General features: G+C 38.7%; 2 protein-coding genes and 1 pseudogene across 4 annotated transcripts; all 3 read left to right on the top strand.

Annotated features, from left to right (window-relative positions):
• Window positions 1-764: 764 nt before the first annotated feature.
• LOC149043241 (uncharacterized) lies at window positions 765-8,860 on the top strand. 3 transcript variants are annotated; one of them, XM_089212417.1, is made up of 4 exons: window positions 765-895; window positions 1,492-1,601; window positions 3,200-3,284; window positions 4,357-8,860. In XM_089212417.1, the coding sequence occupies exon 4, from the start codon at window positions 4,370-4,372 to the stop codon at window positions 8,354-8,356; it is 3,987 nt and encodes a 1,328-aa protein (XP_089068543.1). In that variant the 5' UTR covers window positions 765-895; window positions 1,492-1,601; window positions 3,200-3,284; window positions 4,357-4,369; the 3' UTR covers window positions 8,357-8,860. The 3 variants fall into 3 exon arrangements, with proteins under 3 accessions (XP_089068543.1, XP_089068545.1, XP_089068544.1); XM_089212419.1 differs by having other exon boundaries at window positions 4,354-8,860; XM_089212418.1 differs by lacking the exon at window positions 3,200-3,284.
• Window positions 8,861-10,747: 1,887 nt separating this feature from the next.
• LOC113665192 (SRA stem-loop-interacting RNA-binding protein, mitochondrial) lies at window positions 10,748-14,686 on the top strand. Its single transcript, XM_089212464.1, has 4 exons — window positions 10,748-10,886; window positions 11,273-11,331; window positions 12,819-12,926; window positions 14,085-14,686. The coding sequence occupies exons 1-4, from the start codon at window positions 10,817-10,819 to the stop codon at window positions 14,133-14,135; spliced, it is 288 nt and encodes a 95-aa protein (XP_089068590.1). The 5' UTR covers window positions 10,748-10,816; the 3' UTR covers window positions 14,136-14,686.
• Window positions 14,687-18,348: 3,662 nt separating this feature from the next.
• LOC149043240 (tetratricopeptide repeat protein 28-like) lies at window positions 18,349-20,742 on the top strand (annotated as a pseudogene).
• Window positions 20,743-21,510: the final 768 nt, after the last annotated feature.

Genomic DNA, 21,510 nt, shown 5'->3' with positions numbered 1-21,510 from the left:
AATTTGTTTGACAATCAAAGCTTCTTGAGTTAGTGATCATTTGTCTTATTCTCGTTATCTTTAGGAATGACTCAGCATTATTTCAATAAGGAAAAATTAAATACTGGTCATTCCAAGGTTTCTAAGTTAAACACAAATATCCACATGAAAAACTACTGAATACCCAGAAATTCTCTTGTCATGAAACCTTAGCAATCCCAACAGTAATCTGAGAGAATCGTCCAAAAGCAACGATATAAGGCTCGGCACCCTCACGTGCTTCCTCTAGTTCGCCCCAGGCTTCTCTCCGCTCACTTGAAAACGACCCTGCAGCTGGGAGACGGTCTGTAGGAGGAGAGAAGAGAAAGCTTCCTCCCCTAACGAATTATTGCAGGACAATTAACATGAAAACAAATAAATTCATTTACTTCCTTGAGTCTTCTCCAGTTGTCCTTGGAGCGATTTTTATTCGTTTTTCTCACTAGGTTCATAAGCTTACCGGTTGTCCATTGATTCATATCTGACGATGGAGAATATTCCGATGTTCATGTTGGGTAATTTCTCGCTAAGTGAATTATCCGTGAAAAGGAGCTCGGTGCATACATCAGAAAAACGCTCCACAAACAAGAGATTGTCCCGTGCTTGGTCTGATAGAAATCCTACGTAAATCGGTCAACGATAAGCGTACAAAATGAAAAAGTCATTGATTATACTTAAAGGACCTTTTCCATTGACGCTTACGTTTGGCCGTTGCGTTCAGCGGGCCTGGGGAAAAGAATGACACGGTCGAACAGAAATAGACAACCACATTCTATTGGTATGACTGACGTATGACGTGTGTTGGAAAATACTCAAAGGACAAAAAGAGATGGTTAAAGTTACCTTCGAGACCGGGCACTGAAGACTACAGGTTGTGGTAAGTACTGTCTGTAAAAAGACCTGATTCACTTCCATCGTGATTTGCCTTGACATAGACTATGGAAATCGTTTTGGCTTGGAGCATCGGTTTTTAAAACTGCTTCAAACCTTGTTCTTTTAAGAATGTTGTGATTAATGGCTTGGCGGAAGAGAATTCTGATATGTGCGAAAAAAAATTGGAAGGAATTCACAAGGAGCAAAGTCGGTTTTAACACCGAGACCTACCAAAAGTTGACTAAATTCGACGAATCAACCTATGATTTTAACCGGCACTGGACGTGATGATGATTTCTTTCAAACTACCTTCTCTTAAGTTCCGACATCATCTGAGTTAGCCGAAGGGTTATCTACTAGCACACCAACCTCGCGCAGAATTTCAACCGTTATGAATTTCGAATGTCCAGAACAAAATCTTAAATGAATTCATTTGGTTCGTTCCAGTAAAGGAAAGATAAGGAGTGACGGATATTTGTTATCCTACTTTTGAAGCGCCATTTGATGTACGTAAATGTATTTCGGTTTTGTACGTCTAACTTTTATACCGATGATGGATGTGACTACATGCAAAAATGAAACAATTCACTTTTGTTGCAGGTAACATCCGGTCTAAGCATTCATTGTTTTGGAAGAACAGTTGGATTTTTAACCCGAAATTACAATCAAGACTTCTCACAGTACTGAATTGGAGCTTCTGTCTTAAAACGGTAAGTTATTTGTGCTCGATGACTAACTTTTCATGAGGTGTTCATTTTCCAATGAGTGCGATTTGCGTCATCGAAGACAAAGTTGGTAAATAAGAGGAACGGCTGGGTTGATCAGTGTTGTACCCTTAAAAGACAACACATTGCTAACTTCGTTTATCTCTTAAGGGTGTTAATCTAAATAAGATGGGTATATCGTAACAATCACGCGATGTTATGATCGAGAGGATCTCGCTTGGCTTTATGTAAGTGATGATCAACAAATGATATCTCTTTTAGGGAGGGGAGGGAAAGGGGAATAGTGAACCTGGACCACTCTAACGAAGAGGAATTTTTCTTAAGAATGTACAACATCGGTCATCTATCCGAGTTTAAACATTCTCTTTATTCAGGCAAGCGATTCAAACTTGAAAAGTAGTGCAGCGGGCGATTAGCCGTGAGTCATCAAAAGTTGAAAATTCTATGTGAGAGCCGAGGTTAAGAATTACGCTCGAAAACTTGATGAACGAATTTGACTTGAAAAGCCTTTTCCTGAATAGATCAAGTTTTTTGCACAAATTCTTCTCCTGAAACTCATCGAAACTTCCTTTCAAAGAAAGAGTGATTTTTCCTTCTGTTCTGTCACGTACTCCTGATCACTTGGAATTTACGGCAAGTTTCACTTTCCAATAGCAACGGATAATTAGGGATTAATTGGATTAATGGGGGAGGGGCGGAGAGGAATTTGATAGCAGCATCTAACAAGGATTTAGGAGCAAATCTTTGTTCCATTGTCATTACTGATGGGGGAGCTGGTTACAAGCAACCGAAGTTCCTTTTGGTTACCCTCCTAAATAGTCTGAGTAGGTGAAGCTGTTGTTACCAATTTTTTATAACTTGAAGGAAAAATGAGAACCGTGATCAAAGATATTTAACAAAAACAGTGAAAACAGGAACTTATGAACTATCAGATAATATTTTAAGGAATTGGGGTTTTCTTTAATCTAAAACGATCGATGATGTACGGGCCGTTAACACTAATACATCAGAACTGGAAACGATTTGAAAATTAAATATGTCCCTAACACTCAACGGAAGATTGTGCCGGGCGATATTCCGAAAGGAAAAAAGCTGTGAAAAATGAAACTTTTCGCCAGTCATCAGCATGACCTCCAATGCTATTCCTAAATCTTAAAATAGCTGGCAGAGGAAGATATCATGAATGTATGAAAATGTTGGTATCGAGTGTTTGTCTCCTGAGTCGTCAAATTATTCTTTGCCAAAACGCAACGGTTTATCATTTTTATGGCAAAAAGAAACAATATTTATTTACTTTATGGTCATTACATTTGCAGTCTATGAAAGGGAACAAAATTGGCCCCCTCAAACAACACGCCATTAATTTTTGTCCGAAATTTGGGCGATAGCCTCTTCAGTGGAAAATAACTGACTCTGAAAAAAAAGACCTAGCCAGATTGTTATAAATTTTCTCGGTGATTCTTGGCTTTAAGCCGATTCAGTCGGTTTACTTTTAGTTTGATGGCGTGACAAGAAACCAAAAAAAATCATTTTGATAAATTCCCGACTTTTCACCGCGGATTTCTTTTCCTTCTTTTTTCCAGGAAAAAGTTGACTTCCTTTGGAAGATCTCGTACAAATCCCTTTACCTTCATCAAAATGAATAAGGAATGTTTCTAACTTCAAAAGGTAATTTGCATCAATGTTGACCGTTTTGGGAATCGAAACAACACTAGTATCGTTATGAAAACTACAAAAGAAAATTCTAAGAATGACAACATTAACAGCATATAGAAATCTCACTGTTCACGCCCCTCCCCCCCGTAGAAACTACGACTTCTTACATTGAATGAATTGAATGAGATGTAGAAAGGAAAAAGCATCATTGTTTACATTTCAGTTCCTTATAATACTTTTCCAAAAACATCGACAAATAATGCGCCTTTTACAAGGATTTCCACAATCAAAATGTAAGACGCAAAACCTGTGAGTTACAATATATTTTTGGGAAGCAGATCAAAGAAAACCTACTTTCTGATTATTATTAAGATATGGGTTGGGCAGTTTAGAATTAGCAGTAAGCAGTGTGATGCAACACGAGCTCCCTTGAGAGCCCAGTAAATCGGTTTTGTTAAGAGCATTGCTCCTTCTTACATAATTGAATTCAATTACTGTAAACTAAATATGAATCAGCAGGTCAAATGAAACTTGTTGTGTTCTGTTAGCCAGTTCAATTATCCAGTTGGTCTCTGATTTGCGTGATTCGCGTGACAGTGTAACAAAACGAACACACTGGTAGAAGAGACGATAAAGATGTGTTCCTATTTGATGGACAGTGTACAAAAATCCATATACGAAAAAAGAGGCTAGAGTCCAAACGCCGTTTAAATTATGTATTAAACTTGTTAAATTAACCACAACATTTGGCTAAAATAAAAACTCAGAAACTTCTTAAAACTCAAAACAAAGGCTTAGAGAAATTGCGCGAACGAAAGCTCAAAAACAATTAACTTAACTTCGTTAAGACAGGCAACAAAAGTACGTAAAAATGTTCACGTCAGTTTTCCAATGTCAAGGTTAGAGTTCTTTGACCTGATTTGCTAATTGTGAAATCACGTGCGCCGCACGTGAATACAAAAAGACTGCAAGGTGGGGCGGGGAAGATAAAACTTGCAATTTGAAATTCAAAACTAAAAACATTCAAACAAACAATACGTGAATAGGATTTGACTAATTTCTCCTTTTTTTTCAAACTGAGAAGAAACAGGGTCAAGATGGACAGCATAAAAGAAGTCACAGGTATATTGGTCGCCGATTTCCTTCGCAAAACTGGTCACGTGTTGCAAGCCATCGAGGTATACAAAGAATGTTTGATTATAGTACACAGTCAGGCGCAAGCTATCGATAGTTCATTGGCAGACTTTAAGTTCCAAGCCATCTACAAGAGAATAATTCTTGCTTACGATTGTATAAAGGATTACACAAGTACAGAAAAATTCCTCAAGGAACGCCTCCTATACCTAGACTCTAATGACACCGCTGAAAAGGGATGGCTACATGTAAAACTTGCAGATATACTTCAGATACAAAACAAATTAAAGGAGGCCAGGAAATTTTACGAATCAGCTATTAACATCATGAAAACGATAGGAAACATTTATAACCAGGCAATATGTTACGCAAAGCTAGGGCAAATGTTCCAATCGCATAGTCAATATGACAAGGCCCGAGAATATCAGGAGAAAGCACTCGCTATCAGAATTGAAATTGGTGACAGGAATGGAGAAGCAACAAGCTACGGAAACCTAGGAACTTTGTTCCAATCACTCGGACAATATGGCAAGGCCCAAGAATATCAGGAGAAAGCACTCGCTATCAATTTAAAAATTGGTGACAGAGATGGAGAAGCAACAAGGTACGGAAACCTAGGAACTTTGTTCCAATCACTCGGTCAATATGACAAGGCCCGAGAATATCAGGAGAAAGCACTCGCAATCAATTTAGAAATCGGTGACAAGAATAGAGAAGCATCAAGCTACGGAAACCTAGGAACTTTGTTCCAATCACTCGGTCAATATGACAAGGCCCGTGAATATCACGAAAAAGCGCTCGCTATCGATTTAGAAATTGGTAACAGGAAAGGAGAAGCAACAAGCTTCGGAAACCTAGGAACTTTGTTCCAATCACTCGGTCAATATGACAAGGCCCAACAATATCACGAGAAAGCACTCGCTATCAAAATAGAAATTGGTGACAGAAAAGGAGAAGCAACAAGGTACGCAAACCTAGGATGTTTGTTCAAATCACTCAGTCAATATGACAAGGCCCGAGAATATCACGAGAAAGCACTCGCTATCGATTTAGAAATTGGTAACAGGGAAGGAGAAGCAACAATCTACGAAAACCTAGGAACTTTGTTACAATCACTCGGTCAATATGACAAGGCCCAACAATATCACGAGAAAGCACTCGCTATCAAAATAGAAATTGGTGACAGGAGTGGAGAAGCAGCAAGCTACGGAAACCTAGGAACTTTGTACCGATCACTCGGTCAATATGGTAAGGCCCGAGAATATCAGGAGGAAGCACTCGCTATCACAATAGAAATTGGTAACAGGAATGGACAAGCAGCAAGCTACGGAAACCTAGGACTTTTGTTCCAATCACTCGGTCAATATGACAAGGCCCAAGAATATCAGGAGAAAGCACTCGCTATCAATTTAGAAATTGGTGACAGAGATGGAGAAGCAACAAGGTACGGAAACCTAGGAACTTTGTTCCAATCACTCGGTCAATATGACAAGGCCCAAGAATATGAGGAGAAAGCACTCGCAATCAATTTAGAAATCGGTGACAAGAATAGAGAAGCATCAAGCTACGGAAACCTAGGAACTTTGTTCCAATCACTCGGTCAATATGACAAGGCCCGAGAATATCAGGAGAAAGCACTCGCTATCAGAATTGAAATTGGTGACAGGAATGGAGAAGCAACAAGCTACGGAAACCTTGGAACTTTGTTCCAATCTCTCTGTCAATATGACAAGGCCCGAGAATATCAGGAGAAAGCACTCCCTATCAAAATAGAAATTGGTGACAGAGATGGAGAAGCAACAAGGTACGGAAACCTAGGAACTTTGTTCCAATCACTCGGTCAATATGACAAGGCCCGAGAATATCAGGAGAAAGCACTCGCTATCAGAATTGAAATTGGTGACAGGAATGGAGAAGCAACAAGCTACGGAAACCTAGGAACTTTGTTCCAATCACTCGGTCAATATGACAAGGCCCGAGAATATCAGGAGAAAGCACTCGCCATCAAAATTGAAATTGGTGACAGGAATGGAGAAGCAACAATCTACGGAGACCTAGGATATTTGTTCCAGTCACTTGGTCAATATGACAAGGCCCAAGAATATCAGGACAAAGCACTCGCTATCAAAAGAAGTGACAAGAATGGAGAAGCAAGAATCTATAGATACCTCACATCTTTGTTTCTCTCACTTGGCAAGTATGCAAAGGCTGACTACTATCTAGGGAAGGCAAGGGCAGTTAGAAACGATATGAATAATAGAAGGGGAGAAGCAATAGATTACAATCACCTCGGGAAAATTTCTCAGAAGCGTGGTGAATATGACAAGGCTCAAGAATATTTCGAGAAAGCCCATACAATTTGCATGGAAATCGGTGAGAGAGAAGGAGTAGTAGGCAACTACAGGGATTTAGGATTGTGTTTCCAATCGCGTGGTAAATATGACAAGGCCGAAGAATACCTTAAGAAGTCTGTCCTATTAAGTAGGGATATTGGACACAACTTGGAAGAGTTTCGCAGCCTTTGTAATCTATCTGCGTTAAAGTTGTCACAATGCCATCGTGAAGAGGCTTCATCGTATCTTTTTCAAGGCATTGAAAAATTCGAAACTTTGAGAGGTTTTCTTAAAGAAAACGATGAGTTTCAAATATGTCTTTTAGAAAAGTGCAGCGCCTTTCCCTACTGGCACTTCAGTAGGTTGCTTTCTTCCACTGGAAAGCTGGAAGACGCCCTTTACGTCGAAGAGCTGAGAAGGGCAAGAGGCCTGGCCGACTTGATGGCAGCTCGGTACTCTGTTCAAGAGCAGATCTCAAGTGATCCACCATCTTGGTGTGGCATTCAAGGGATCATCACAAAAGAAGCAGACTGTGCATGCCTGTACATTTCGGTTGGTGGAAATGATGTACGGTTTTGGATAATTAAAGCAACGGGAGATATTCATTTTTCAAGAAAGGAAGTGAACCTGGACTCAAACGAGGTCCCTGAGTTAGATGAGTTTTTTAAAGAACTGATGTCATTTCGCAACCGACCAAAGCTGAATGACTATGATACCGAAGATTTCAAAAGATGTCTTCACTTGTGTTACAAGATAATCATTGCTCCCGTGGCCAGTTTACTGAAGCAGCCCGAGATCATAGTTGTCCCTGACTCCTGTGTGTACCAAGTGCCATTTGCAGCCTTGGCTGACGAAGGAGGCAAGTATTTATCAGAGACCTGCAGGATTCGGCTGGTTCCTTCCCTGACGACTCTCAAGCTTGTTCAGGAAAGTCCTCCAGACATTCACAGTCAGACCGGGGCACTGATAGTGGGTGACCCTGAAGTTGGAAAGGTGATTTACGAGGGGAAGCTCAGAAAAATGGAACCATTGCCGTGTGCAAGAAAGGAAGCAGAGATGATTGGAACACTTCTTGGCGTGACGCCTTTGATAGGAGATTCCGCGACAAAGCATTCTGTACTCCAAGCGATAAATTCAGTGAGCCTGATACACATTTCTGCCCATGGTTATCCCGATAGAGGGGAGATTGCTCTTTCTCCTGAGCAACTTTCCCCACTCCCACCTTTTCCTCGAGAAGAAGATTATCTTTTGACGATGGCGGATATTTCAAAAACTCGGTTGCGAGCTAAACTAGTGGTGCTTAGTTGTTGTCACAGTGCTCGTGGACAGATTAGAACCGAGGGAATCATTGGAATTGCTCGAGCGTTCTTAGGATCCGGAGCTCGTTCAGTGTTAGCGGCACGATGGGCCCTGGATGACACAGCCACAGAGCAGTTCATGACATGTTTCTACAAACATTTGTTCCGCGGTGAAAGCGCCAGTGAATCTCTCCACAAGGCCAGGAAGTGGATGAGAAATAACGGCTTTGACAAAGTTTCTCAATGGGGGCCATTTATGATCATGGGCGACAACGTGACATTTGATTTCGGAAATTGGCCGGCGCATAGCGCACCTTAAGGGCCATGACTTTAATAGAAACTCTGCAGCAGAATGAACTAGACTTAGTAAAGCTTAGAACTATTTAATTACTAGCCTGTAGAAAGAGGACACCATCTGCGAAGGACAACTCGGATCGATACACAGAGGATGGCATCTCAGTAAAATGCTCATCATACATCTAAGTTTAATAATCTGAAACAAGGCAGCGTGTAGTGTTACCTCTTTATAAGGGTCACGAAGTTAAAAAACTCCTTTTTTTAAAGTTATTAGTTCAGTGAACAAGCCAAGCAAAGGGTAACAATTTTTAGGTTTAGAACGCGACTAGTTCGTCAAGTAAAGAAAAATTCTAATCCTTTTTCAAAGATGATTGATTAGTCAATGCAAGAGACTTTAAAACAAATGTGTGACTTGGAAAAGAAGTTTTTTCTAAGCTTAATTTTTTGTAAATTTCCTGCAAGGCTTTTGACAAGAAATATTGTGGTTTAACATGCCAAAATAAACACATTTAAAGAAAAGAAAAAAGAGATACACTTGCATGGTAAAGTAAACCATTGTATTTCCATAGATACCCCCGAAATTTTATCAATTTAACCCTTTAACCCCAAAGAGTGATTAGGATCTAATTTCTCCTTACAATATCACTCCTGAATCAAACATTAAGGTCACGAGAATAATGGAATGATCAACAAGTACGGGAGCTCTTGATTGTTAAGCAAAATCTCCTTGTCAGCACCCTAGGAAATGTATAGAAAACAGTATGGAGAATATGCATACTGATCTTAAGGTGTAAAGGGTCAATCGATACCCCTACGCGTAGACACTGTTGTATCCTCACACAGACTCTTGTATGCTCATAGATACTTCTGTATACTTATTTTCCTTCACTTTCGCTCTGCCGCTACTATTTCGCCCCGTTTTATCAACTGATCGATGAACGCCTGGAAAAGGTTACTTAATTATCAAAAGAAAATTTATGTGGAGGATTGCTTTTTGTTGACCAAAAAAACTTAACAGATTTTTCGTCTGCTACTTTTGTGCCATATCTGTGAATCAATATGTACAATGAAAACCGAAAGAATACAATACGAAATATGATTGTATATTTGTATGTCACAAAAATTTGCGTGCGAGAAAAATAGTTCGTAAGACCGTTTTCAAATGAATTTGAAACGCATAAATATATGTCTGCGAATTTTTTAAGATAACTTCTCTAATGCTTCAAAACTCCGAATCAAATACATTACCGAGCGAACTACTGATAAGGATACAGAAAATTATTAACGAGAAGATGTGACCTTCAAGTAACATAACACTGAATAATTCTCAAGAGAAATAAAATGGAAAGTGATTGGCAGCCAGAGGAGTTAAATATTTATCAGATGTCGGAAATCACTGGAATGGTTAAAACTGACTTTTAAATGTGACTTATTGAACACCTTCGATCCAATAAGTGTGGATTATTTAAACGAGTTGTCATCAGAATTTGTCCCACTTTCAACTCAAAACAGTGTTTCAATGCAAGGTGAACGTGGCCACATGGAAACCGGACTCATTTTCTGTCAACAAACTGCACTTTAACAGGGCTATCAGATTAAATGGTGTTCGTAATCCAAATTGAAGAGAAGCGAAAGCTTCTACTGTTTCGATCAAAGCAGTATCTTTGGTTTGCAACCATCTCTTAGGTTTAAATGCTTCGGCATCTTCAAAAATAGTCACATCCCGCTCCATTTGATGAACGAGGATTTCAACTTGAGCAGTGCCCCCAGAGATATGGTAACCCCCTAATATTATGTCTTGTTTCGGTCTTCGTGGGATAGCGGAGAGAACAGGACAGAGGCGCAGAGGGTCTCTCGTAACCAGGCCTTTAGGTATGGCATCCGAGCGGGCGTTTCCAGCGTTGCAAAAATAGAATTTCCTTACACTGAGAGCACTTCCTGTCGAAGAATCTTCTGTTTCTCAAGATTTTTGGCCAACATATACAGAAAATATTTAGGGGAAGACCAAATTTTTTGGAGGTTGTTCTGTAAAAGAAAAGCGGCGAGGAAACAACGTCTAGAAGCGGCAGAATTGAAAATCGAACGTGCAAACGACTGAAAATCCGTTCTCCGCGAGGAATGTTTCGTCTTTCATCCACAACCGCCGCCCCCTATGGATCGCGGGGTTTGTTTTTAATAAGAGAGGGTGCGAATTTTTGTTACTGATTTTTTTTTTGTTCGTTAAAAAAAAAAAAAAAACAGGAAAAAACAACAACAACAAACAAATCTGCACATGCCAAAGCGCCAAAGCTTAGCAGATGCACAGACGTTATTCAGCTCTGTCACCGGACTTCAACGATGTGCCAAAGTCCAAATAATGGCCAGCAGTTTCTCCCAACAGAACTAGTTTTCACTCTCTCTCGCTCCTTGTTAGCGGTAAGGAGCCAAAATGACCCTGGGTTCGATATTACTCTAGCTCGTATTAGCTCTTCCTCTCTCTAAAATGGCGTCGTCTCGAATTGTGGGTCCTCACACAATTTTCGTGTCCAAAGTGCCATGGACGGTTTGTCGAGGTTAGTAATGATCACTTGTTGTTAAAAAACTCTTACAAAATAGCATATCATTGGCATCAGACAGATATGGCACCTTGTAGATATTACATTCGGAACCCTAACCACGTGCAGCTATAGTTTCAATTTGTTATTCCTGGGATGTTAATCAAATCTTCAAAATAATTTCTATTAAAGCCAGATTATTTACAGCTTCTCGCGAAACGAGAGGGAAACCCAATCTGGCTTCTTTTGATTTGAATATGAGCCATGATGGTTTCAGAATTAGTTACATAACGGAGGCAGAATTAACGACAGCTAGTGTGGGTTGAAAACCGGCTTACACCGAGAATTGACAATCAGATTTTGGGAGTAAAATGCTTACTTTGTATTAATGAATTTTTAAACAGATACACTGAGCGCGTACTTTCAGCAGTTTGGAAAAGTCAAAAGTTCGAAAATTTCATTTGTAAGTACTTATTAATTTTTGTAACCACAAGTTTCCCTAGCTCACTTCTCCAGAGAAGGTAAAGATTATTCATGGAAATGTATGTCGTTATTCATGGAAGCGTCATGCATTGTGTTACGCGGTGTTAGGTTACATGAGGAACTGGTGATAATATGAACCATTATAAGGAAATGAAACAAAATGCTGACGATTTACAACACTAACTATTGGGAGATAATTATATACATAATTATAATTCATATTATGAACATTTTACAGGTGAGATTAATAACAGTTACTCATTCTATGTGTGTCCATTGTGGTTTCTGGTGATCTCTGCTGTTTTGTGAGCAGCCTTGGACTCCATTTTATGACAGGAATAACATTGATGGCAAAGTAAGCTCAAATTGGCAGAGATCACCAGAAACCACAAGCAACACACAAGCAATGAGCAAGTTTGATCAATTTAACGCATAAAGTGTTCATATTTCAGAATATGTAGTGTAGTAAATTGACCATATTTTGTTCCCCATAATAATCCTTATAAGGGGTTCAAATTCTCAATGGTTTCTCACATTACCTAACACTGTGTAACACGTTGGGTGACGTTTTCAGAAATAAAAAAAAAACAAGTCCAAGAATTAATCTTTCCCTTTTCTTGAGATGTGAGCTTGGGATGCCTGTGTTTTAACTCATTCTTGTGTTCACTTTTGTTTATACTTGCCAATGCCAGCATAGTTTACCTATCTCCTTGAATGAAGCAACAGGAGACACTAAATAATTTAACAAATTTTTGGTTTTCAAGAAAATCTGTAAGTCCATGCAGTGCATTAATTTGCAATTTAAAAGGATCCAGTAACCCTATCATTTCTAGGGGTGACTAGAGGGAATTTGTCCTTACAACATCAATACGATATCAAGCAGACAAGTGAAAAGAATAACGAAAAAAATAAACTAGGCGATCATTTCTTTATATCAAACACCAAATTCTCAGAATTAACATTGTAAGAAATGCATGGCAGATAGTAAAGAGAATCAGTTTTAAGATATTAAGAGTGAAGAGGTTAATAAAGTTGTGATGGTGTAAGGTCAGTGGTCTCGAATTTGTTAAATCCAATTTACCAGTGGTCTCGAATTTGTTAAATCCAATTTAAATTCTGTTAATGATATTAGAGAAGAAAAACTATTTTACACTGTCTTAGAATCTTCAATTTCTTTTCTTGGAAAACGTTACCAAGGCAATTATGAAATGTTGCATGTGACCCCTAAATTTTTATTCTGAATTGCTTTGCCTTCTTATTAATCTGTTCATGCATTTTCATTTGTAACAGCTATTTTTTGGGGAGGTTCTCACCATAAAGATTTTAACACATGATATTTCTCTCTTCATAAGCTATTGTATGTTCATTTAGTTGTCCACTTTTTTTCATCCTTCAACACTGACCAAGGGCTAGAATTTTTGTGGGCAAAATTTAAGTTACTAATAGGTCACTTACCATTTTGAACAGGACAAATACACAGGCAGACATAGAGGGTTTGGTTTTGTTGAATTTGGATCATCTGAAGGGTTTAAGAAAGCACTTGCCACAGAAAATCATGTGATTGAGGGATCAAAGGTAAGTTCAAGTGAATTGAACTTCCACAGGGTTTCTCAAGGTCGCCTGTAATTTTATATCTAAGGTTATTTGTACCCAGTCTATTCTTATCCAGCTTGGACCATTTAAACCCAGTCCGTTAAGTCATTCAGCATCAGAACTATTACAGTGTATTTTCCTTGTTACCGTTAAGTAAGTTTAAACCCTTAAACAGAGATAGGCATGCACATTCTACTCACTGTTCTCTGTACACATCCAGTGGTACTGATATGGAGAATTTTTTCAACAGTCAAGAGCTTCTCTTGTGGTTGATCATTTCCCTTATTCCCATGGCCTTTATGTTTGATTCAACAGTGACACTGTAAGGAGAAATACAATGCCAATCACCTTTAACCCTTTAACTCCCAAGATGTCATTAGTAATTCTCCTTACTGGCTGCTAAATGATTTTAAAGGAGAAAGTCTGTTTTGATCACTTACAGGAGTTAAAGGGTGAAAAACAGCAAATTATATTACTTGAGTGAGTTAAAATAAGTTTTGTTTACAATGTGTCCATTTTTGATACACAACCACCAAATTTAAGGCCTGAAAATTTGGGGTGTGAGAGTCTTAAGACAGATGTAAAGAAGGTGAAGGTCACAAGTAAACACAACTCAATTTTACTTGGATATAACTTGCTTGACTCTACCAACTTGTTGTATACAAAAATCAATATCAGTTCACATGCGCATGTATGACGCACTTCAAGTGAGTGAATATTAGGATGGGTACAATCAACCTGCAGTTCAGGTACAAACATAACCCAAATTTGGTACTGGGTATGAAACAACTGTGGGTACAAAAACAAATGGATACCCTTGTCTACCAGAAAGGTGTAAGAATGATTGTCAGAAATTTGAAATTGAACTGCTCAGTGTTTCAAAAGGTTGCCTGATTACCTTTACCCTTTCACTCCCACAAGTGACCAAGACAGAATTTCTCCTTACAATATCAATACAATATCAAGCAGGCAAGTGATGAGAATAGAGAAGAATATCAATCATGGGATTATTAGTTGATCCAATACTAAATTCTCTGAACTAAAATCATAAGAATTGTATGGTAGATAGTCAGGAGAATTACTAATTAGATCTTGAAAGGGAGAAAGGGTTAATAAAACTTTCAAATTTTGCTTACTTAGGTTTTAATTTATCCAAATCAAGATGCACCTGAGGGGTCCACAGAAGTCTAACACTCACTCCATGCCTCTTCTCCTCAACAGCAGAATTATCAGTTATTCTTGGATAGCACATAATTCTTACTGAGAAAGGCAATTTAAAGCAAATTCAAAGCTAGAATTTTCCTCTCTTCTTTTGGCAACCTTTTTGAACAATTCTGTATTTATAATGTGTTTAATCCAAGTACTTTTGTGTCTTTTATGGACAACTTGTTTGTTAGCAATTGCTATTTATACCTTTAAATGGAAGAAAAAATAAATTGCTGTATTCATTATGCAGGGAGAATAGGCAGGAGAGAAGAAGAAACTTGCAAAGACTCTTATGAACCTTTGTTTTGATATGTTTTTCTCTGAGAACTATTAGACTTAAGTAGCAAGTTTTTACCAGAAAAAAGGATGGAGTGTACAAAAAATCCAAATTGATGTAATCTCTAAAAGTACTTTGTGCAGCAAGAATGGGCAAAATTAAAAAAACTTAACTTGCAACAACTAATACAAAGCTTGTATTAATGTGTTTTTTTTTTATCTCAGAATTATTAAACTGAACATCTTTTTAGATTGAAAAAGGTTTCAGTTTTGGGTTAATGAAATGACTGAGATGTAGTCAAGGCCCCATAGCATTCCTACCCGGCACTTGGTAGTGTCTTAGTGGTAGTATTTTGTGCTTAGTTCATTCCTGACATGATTGTGAATAAATTAAAAACAGGTTTGGGAGAATTGCAAACTTGGTATCAATGCAAACCTGTCAGTTCATTTCTGACATGACTATGAAATGGCGTACAATTGTTGGATAGCCTGTAACAGGCACTCATTCCACGCGAAGACTGGGCCTAGCTAGGTTTCTTCGAGATGCGATGTGAGGGGTCAAGGTAATAAATATCTGCGCCTCTTACATGATTCACTGCCTTGTATATCAGCGGCTCATAGTCATGCATCGAGAGGGACTGGTCAATGAAGTCTAAAACCAAACAGTATGTGCTCTTGTATTCTTGGATTTTGCGCGTTTTTCAAAACCTGAATTTAAGATGTTATACATTACTAACTTATGAAAAAGTTCGAAGGTCGCCGGGCCGATTATTACTCTCCAGTCCATCCCTTCATCCCCACTGACTTGAGCTGGTGTTTGCGGGGTAATATTTATGCTCTATGACGAAGTATTCATGTGAAAATGCCTCGGCTAAGTTAAAGTATGATATCTTATCGGTTTTACGGGTAATGTTTTGTTTCTTTCAGTTCTTGAGTAGGTATTTTAAGACCCTTTATGCCTTCGAACTTAAAAGTTTGAAGGCATACTTGTATTTTACTATAATTAGCAGTAATGACGCAATCTGATGGACCAATTTGCCGTTGTCAATAAGGGTTTGTATAATAAGCTCAGTTATGCACGCATTCTGATTTGTTCTCACTTATGATCTATTGGAGGACAGACGTATAGATGACGTCATCATTAAAATTTTTTTATTAATTCTTTATTATATAAAACAAATAGAATCCAAGTTGCCGCGCGTCTGTTCAGTAATAGATCACAGAGGACGTCAAAATGTGGTAAGAACATCAGTGACACACTCGGCTGCGCCTCGTGTGCCACTTTTTTGTTCTTACCACATTTTGACGTCATCTGTGATCTATTACTGAACAGACGCACGGCAACTTGGAATCTATTTGTTAAACAGGCGACATTGCTTGCGTTATCATTGATGCTACCAGAACTAAGTGGAGTCCAATTCCGCCTGTGATCATATGAGTGATAAACAAAATCAGACGACCGCGAAGCGGACTCCGATTTCTTAATCACGAAGTCCTGTTACGAATCAATCGTTACCAATATAATTTCCTCAAATGTGATTGGTGCATCAGCTGCTTCATTTTTCACTAATCATTCTGTACAGTTGTAATCAGACAGTTGGCTGTAATCGGACACCTGTAATTGGAAAGTTGAAGCAGCCAATCATACTAGGTCCACTAAGCTAAATCCACCAATCACAGAATTGATCAGATTAACCATAGCAACAACCACTTATCCAAAGAAAAATAAGGCAATTTCCAAAATAGAGGAATATTTAACTAAAGACATTGTCTCCACTGTAGATACTTGTTCTAGGTGTATTCGTTTTCTCGGAAATTGAAATGGTTATGATTTATTGGTAACAGGATTTCTTGTCGTCTAATTCTGTCAGTAATCATAATCGTGTTAAACAAATCGGACTCCCGCTTCGCGTCCATCTGATTTTGTTAATCACCCGTATGATTACGGACCGAATTGGACTCCACTCGGTCCTATTACCATTATTGATCAAATTTATTTTAAAATTGGTGAAAGAAAGTAGACATCGGTCATACGTTTTCATAAAAAACAAACCACAACAGCGCGCGCATATGATGCTTCACTGTTCAATTACCAGCATGAGGCATACACTTTTCCATTAGTGCTCAAATCGGGCTGGTGATAACGAATCACGTTCGAGAATTTTGTTATAGTTTTGATTACCGAAAGAATAGTTTTATTTGACGTCGACACTGTGGTGAAAAACGAATCGACAATGTCGAATTCACTCGGTTAAGCCCCGTTAGTCTTCAACATTTCTACCGCTGTGTTGACGATTGCTGTCGATAAGAATGCAGACCACGCTAAACCACTGTCGATTTTTTAAAATGAATTAGGAGTCGCCACAGATTTTCCAGGCGAACCAGTGAAAACTGCTATGGTTTTTTTTTCTTTGTTTCTTTCATTTTAACTATATATCGCGCTGCGCACAAATTCTTGCATGTAAAACAAATGATGAATAAAGATTTTCCTTTACAGTCTGTGCAGTTTTCAATCTCTCAGATTTCCTTTGATGATACATTACATTTTGTTACAAGTTAAAACCGGTTGGCTGCAAAATATAATCAAAGAGGAAAAGTGAAACATTTTGCTCAAAAAAAGAAAAGCATCACACTTCGGTTTCGGACAAACTGCGATCGTATTGTTTCCCTTAATAATAAACAAAACGCGCAGAGTTAAACTTAAATGTAGAAGTTACAAGTGCAAGACACAGGGATGAAGTCGCAGACAGAAGTAATTACAAGAATTTGTGGACTTTTTCCCGAAAATAAATTTATTCGATGTCCTAACAAAGATGGGTCATTTGAATAAGGATACAAGCGCTCTAAACTGACACAAAAATGTTCAAAATTTTTACATTTCAGAGATGAAACTGTACACGTGATGAACTTTACATAAAACCTTGGAACCTAGTCCGAAAGTAAATTAATTTCTGACGCCTTTTCTCGCCTTTTGCGTAGTTCAACGCACAGCAGTTGCCTGTGGTCGGTAAGATGTACCATCAGAACAAGTTGCAGGTTCGAAACGAGCTCCTAAATATGCTGAAGCCATCCGAAGAGCAACCCAGGGCATCGCGTGATTTCCCCAGACTAGAAAGGAATTCTTTGGGATGTCTGATAAAACTCTCTCCAATCATACGAATTCACTATGATGGCATGAATATTAGGGCTTTGGAAAAATATCTTCAACATATTTTTTTTGCATACTCTTAGTCATCAAATATGTAAATAAATGTGAAAATAACTCATTCAATATTTTTCCCGCTTCCTTCTGGCGTGAAGTTATAATTAGATGTCAGTTTCAGCCAAAAAAACCCCACTCATCATATCACAGTGGAAAATGAAACTTACTTCTTGTCAAAATCTTCAAATAGCAACTCTTATATTTAAAGACGGTTTCCATCTCATCACAGTCATTCGTAGACAAATCTTTTTCTTGGTGACTGAAGTTGACAACACCTGTTGATCGTCACTTTTTTTCAGCCAGGTTTATTGTTTTTTATTTTTTTTAAGATTATATGTTCCGTCCTGCAAGTTCTGCATTTTACATTTTACATTTGTAACAGCCAGATAAGAATAAAAGTTCCGTACTGAGAGACAAAAAACTGAAAAAAAAAACCCAAAAAGCTGTTTTAATGCCTTTATTGGATCAATATCAGTATCTGGGCAACTGCCCACCTACCCCTCCCCTAACCCAACAACAGTCTATTGATAACAAGTTAGGGTTAATGTTGGGTTAGGGGAGGGGAGATACTGATATTGATCCCCTTTATCTTTACATTTTTTCGAAACTTAGGCGAAAGAAGCTATTGGTTAATTAGAACGAGTTCTACACAATGAAGAGGAACTGGTTGACAGTATTAGAAAGGGAAGCACATATGCACAACTTATTGTCGCCTACTACATGCTGGGTAATTATAATCAAGCCTTAAAGTACGCCAAGCATTATCTAAGTATTGCTAAAGAACTGGGAGACAAGGAACAAGAGGGACGTGCCTATCGATATCTTGGCTCAGCTTTTCACAGACTGGGTGATTATTATCAAGGCATAGAGTACTTCAGGCGTTATCTTGGTATTGCTGAAGAAGTTGAAAACAGGAAGTACGAAGCAGATGCCTATAGATCCCTTGGTACAGTTTACCTCCAACTCGGAAAACTTTTTAAAGCCATGGAGTATTTACAGGAATGTCTTACCATTGCCAAAGCCAATGGTGATGAGGATAAAGAGGCTTCTGCCTATAACCTCATTAGCATTATTTATTTAGAACGGTGTGATTTTCAGCAGCCAAAAGAATACCAGGAAAGAGCACTTTCCATTGCCAAAAGAAGGAAATACCGTCCATGCGAGGCAGAAGCCTATCACGTTCTTGGCCATATTTGTCTCCTTCAGAATGATTTCGAACGAGCTAAAGAGTATCACGAGCACTATCTTACCATTGTCAAGGAAAAGAGGATGAAAGATCAAGAAGCGTATGCATGCTATCTTATTGGACTTGATTTTGGGAACTCCGGTGCGTTGCTTAAGGCTGTTGATTACTATCACCGCAGTATTAAACTTTTCAATGAGTTGAGAGTTCTGCAAAACGAAGATGCGATGAAAATAACCATTCAAAATGCACGTCTGTACAGTTATGCTGCCCTCTGGAGAACCTTGCTAGGACTGTCAAAATTTGACGAGGCATTGTGTATTGCTGACCAAGGACGAGCCCAGGCCTTGTTGGATCTTGTCAAACTGCGATATGGTTCCAAATTCTCAGCGTCTGGGTCAGTTGAGGCTAAACCAGCGATCTCTGAAAGAATCAGTAATGTTTCTGGTCCGACACTGTTTGTTGCTCTTCAAGGAAACACAATAAATTTATGGGTGGTAGACAATCGGACAAATTTCACGTTTACACAGAAAAAGGTGAAATATCTTTTTGGAGATGCCACTGACTATTTGAAGAGTTTAAGGAAGAAGGCTTATAGGGAAGTACGAGAAGGATTCCGGGTAGTCTGTAAAAACCGCAAGTTAGATGAGCCAAATGTCGAACACGAACTGTCGCCCACTGAAGAAAGAGGTGGGGAAACGGTAAACCCATCTCAGTCCGAGGAAAATCCTTTGCGTCTCTTTTATGAGTGCATTATGGGTCCTATTTCAAATTTTATCAAAGATGGCGAGTTGGTTGTCGTTCCCGATGGTCCACTGTGCCTCGCCCCTTTTGCTGCATTTCTGGATTCTGAATCAAAGTACCTCTGCGAATCTATGAGGATACGCATTCTTCCGTCATTGATGTGTATGAAACTGATTAACGATTCCCCTAAAGATTATCACCAAGAGAGTGGGGCGTTGCTCGTAGGAGATCCATATCTAGAAGACTTTACCACCTCGCTGGGAGAGAGAAAATTTCCACCCTTGCCTTTACCAAAAAGGAGGCGGAAATGATCGGAGCGATGCTCGGTATCCGGCCATTCACCGGAAAAGAGGCAACCAAGGCTGAGGTGCTAAAGGGAATCGGTTCAGTTGCTTTGGTGCACATTGCTGCGCATGAAGAAAACGACAATGGGGAAATTGCTTTGGCTCCAAATCCAGAACAAAAACACAGAAGACCAGAAGAACAAGATTATATGTTAACAATTTCCGATGTACAAGCAGCGAAGTTGCGTGTAAAGCTTGTTGTGTTAAGCTGTGGTTCCAGTGCCCAAAGCAAGGTGTCAAGTGAAGGTGTGGTCGGCATTGCACGGGCTTTCCTCGGTGCTGGTGCTCGTTCTGTTCTGGTTGCACTCTGGCCAATTGCTGACGAGGCTACCATGGAGTTTATGTGAAGCTTTTACCAATATCTGAAGGATGGAAACAGCGCCAGTGTGTCACTCAACCGGGCAATAAAATGTCTGCGAGAATCACAAAACTTAATGCCCCACGGTTCTGGGCTCCGTTTGTACTCATTGGTGACGACGTCACAATCGATTTTAGAGAAATCAAAAAAGAATCGTGAGTAGCACCTTGTATAGATACGATGTTTTATCTTCCCCATTTATTTGGATTTTTTTTTCTTGAATTAAGCAAAGGGTGCTTAAATCCATTTACAGCGTGATAAAGGTCTTGCGGAATATTTGTCCCTCAAGTGTTCTGATTTGCTCTGCTCGTTATTGAATAATTTTCATCGTATCTCTTTGCGGGAAAACATGAATTAAATAACTCAGACAAACGTGCATACATGAAATTAAAAAGAGTTGTTCGGTTCAATGACTGTAATGTTCCTTTCATTTCAGATCCCAAGGAGGAGAAGCATCAAAAGCTGAAGTTGAAGCTCAAGATTAACGTGAAGAGATGCCATAAAATGAACACTCTAATTTGCAATCTGCCAACTCTGATCTGTCTCGAACCAAAGAAACTGGCAGAGCATACATTAATCTGCGGTCTTGACGTTTGGTGGGTAAATTATCTAGATAAACTTCTTTAAAGATCGCTCAGGAAGTAAAATTAGGATTAGTTTAAGAAAAGCCCAATTCATTTTCAAGGGCGTAATTCTAAGGAAAAAAGATTAAGTCTTGTAGTAATTTTTTCTTTTTTAAATTTTTCTTTGATGATGTAAATTGAACTCCCTTTAACCCACGATTCGCGAAAATTTCTCATTCCCGCAACCTGCATCGATCATAACTGCTTCCCAAGAAGATTGCGGGTGTAACACAAATTACTGAGCTCGCCACATTAACCGTACATATTTGCATATTAAATAATGTCAATTTTAGAGCATTAATATAGAGTAGGGCAAAGCGAGTTTATACAGGTTTGACTGCAACTTCATTATGAACGCAAGAAGTTGAAGTGTTTTTTTCCTTTCCGCGGCTCTTCTGGGAAGGTATGATTGTATAAGAAAACGACAGGTTAACATATTTTTTTAAAATTACCAAGATTTTCAATGAAGATTGAGTCATTTTTTGAGGAGTTTTCTCAAATGAGAGAAAAAGTTTGAAGCTTCTGAAAAAAAAAGGAAGTCACTGTGAGTTTATGAAACCCAGTTGACGACACGGTGAGAAAAAAGTAATTCGCATTTAATAAAAGAATTTCTCGTGTGGTTAGATTTAT

This window comes from Pocillopora damicornis, chromosome 7, assembly GCF_964200805.1.
Source record: "Pocillopora damicornis chromosome 7, jaPocDami1.2, whole genome shotgun sequence".
In the NCBI taxonomy this organism is placed as follows: Eukaryota; Metazoa; Cnidaria; class Anthozoa; order Scleractinia; family Pocilloporidae; genus Pocillopora; species Pocillopora damicornis.
Note: the sequence above shows the minus strand (reverse complement) of the source record. Positions and strands in the feature narration are given on the sequence as shown.

Bases quoted from the DNA above. Each gene is read 5' to 3' on its own strand.
- LOC149043241 (XM_089212418.1), top strand. From the start codon at position 4,370: ATGGACAGCATAAAAGAAGTCACAGGTATATTGGTCGCCGATTTCCTT.
- LOC113665192 (XM_089212464.1), top strand. From the start codon at position 10,817: ATGGCGTCGTCTCGAATTGTGGGTCCTCACACAATTTTCGTGTCCAAA. The intron at 10,887-11,272 runs GTTAGTAATGAT...ATTTTTAAACAG, and splicing joins GCCATGGACGGTTTGTCGAG to ATACACTGAGCGCGTACTTT. The intron at 11,332-12,818 runs GTAAGTACTTAT...CATTTTGAACAG, and splicing joins AAAGTTCGAAAATTTCATTT to GACAAATACACAGGCAGACA.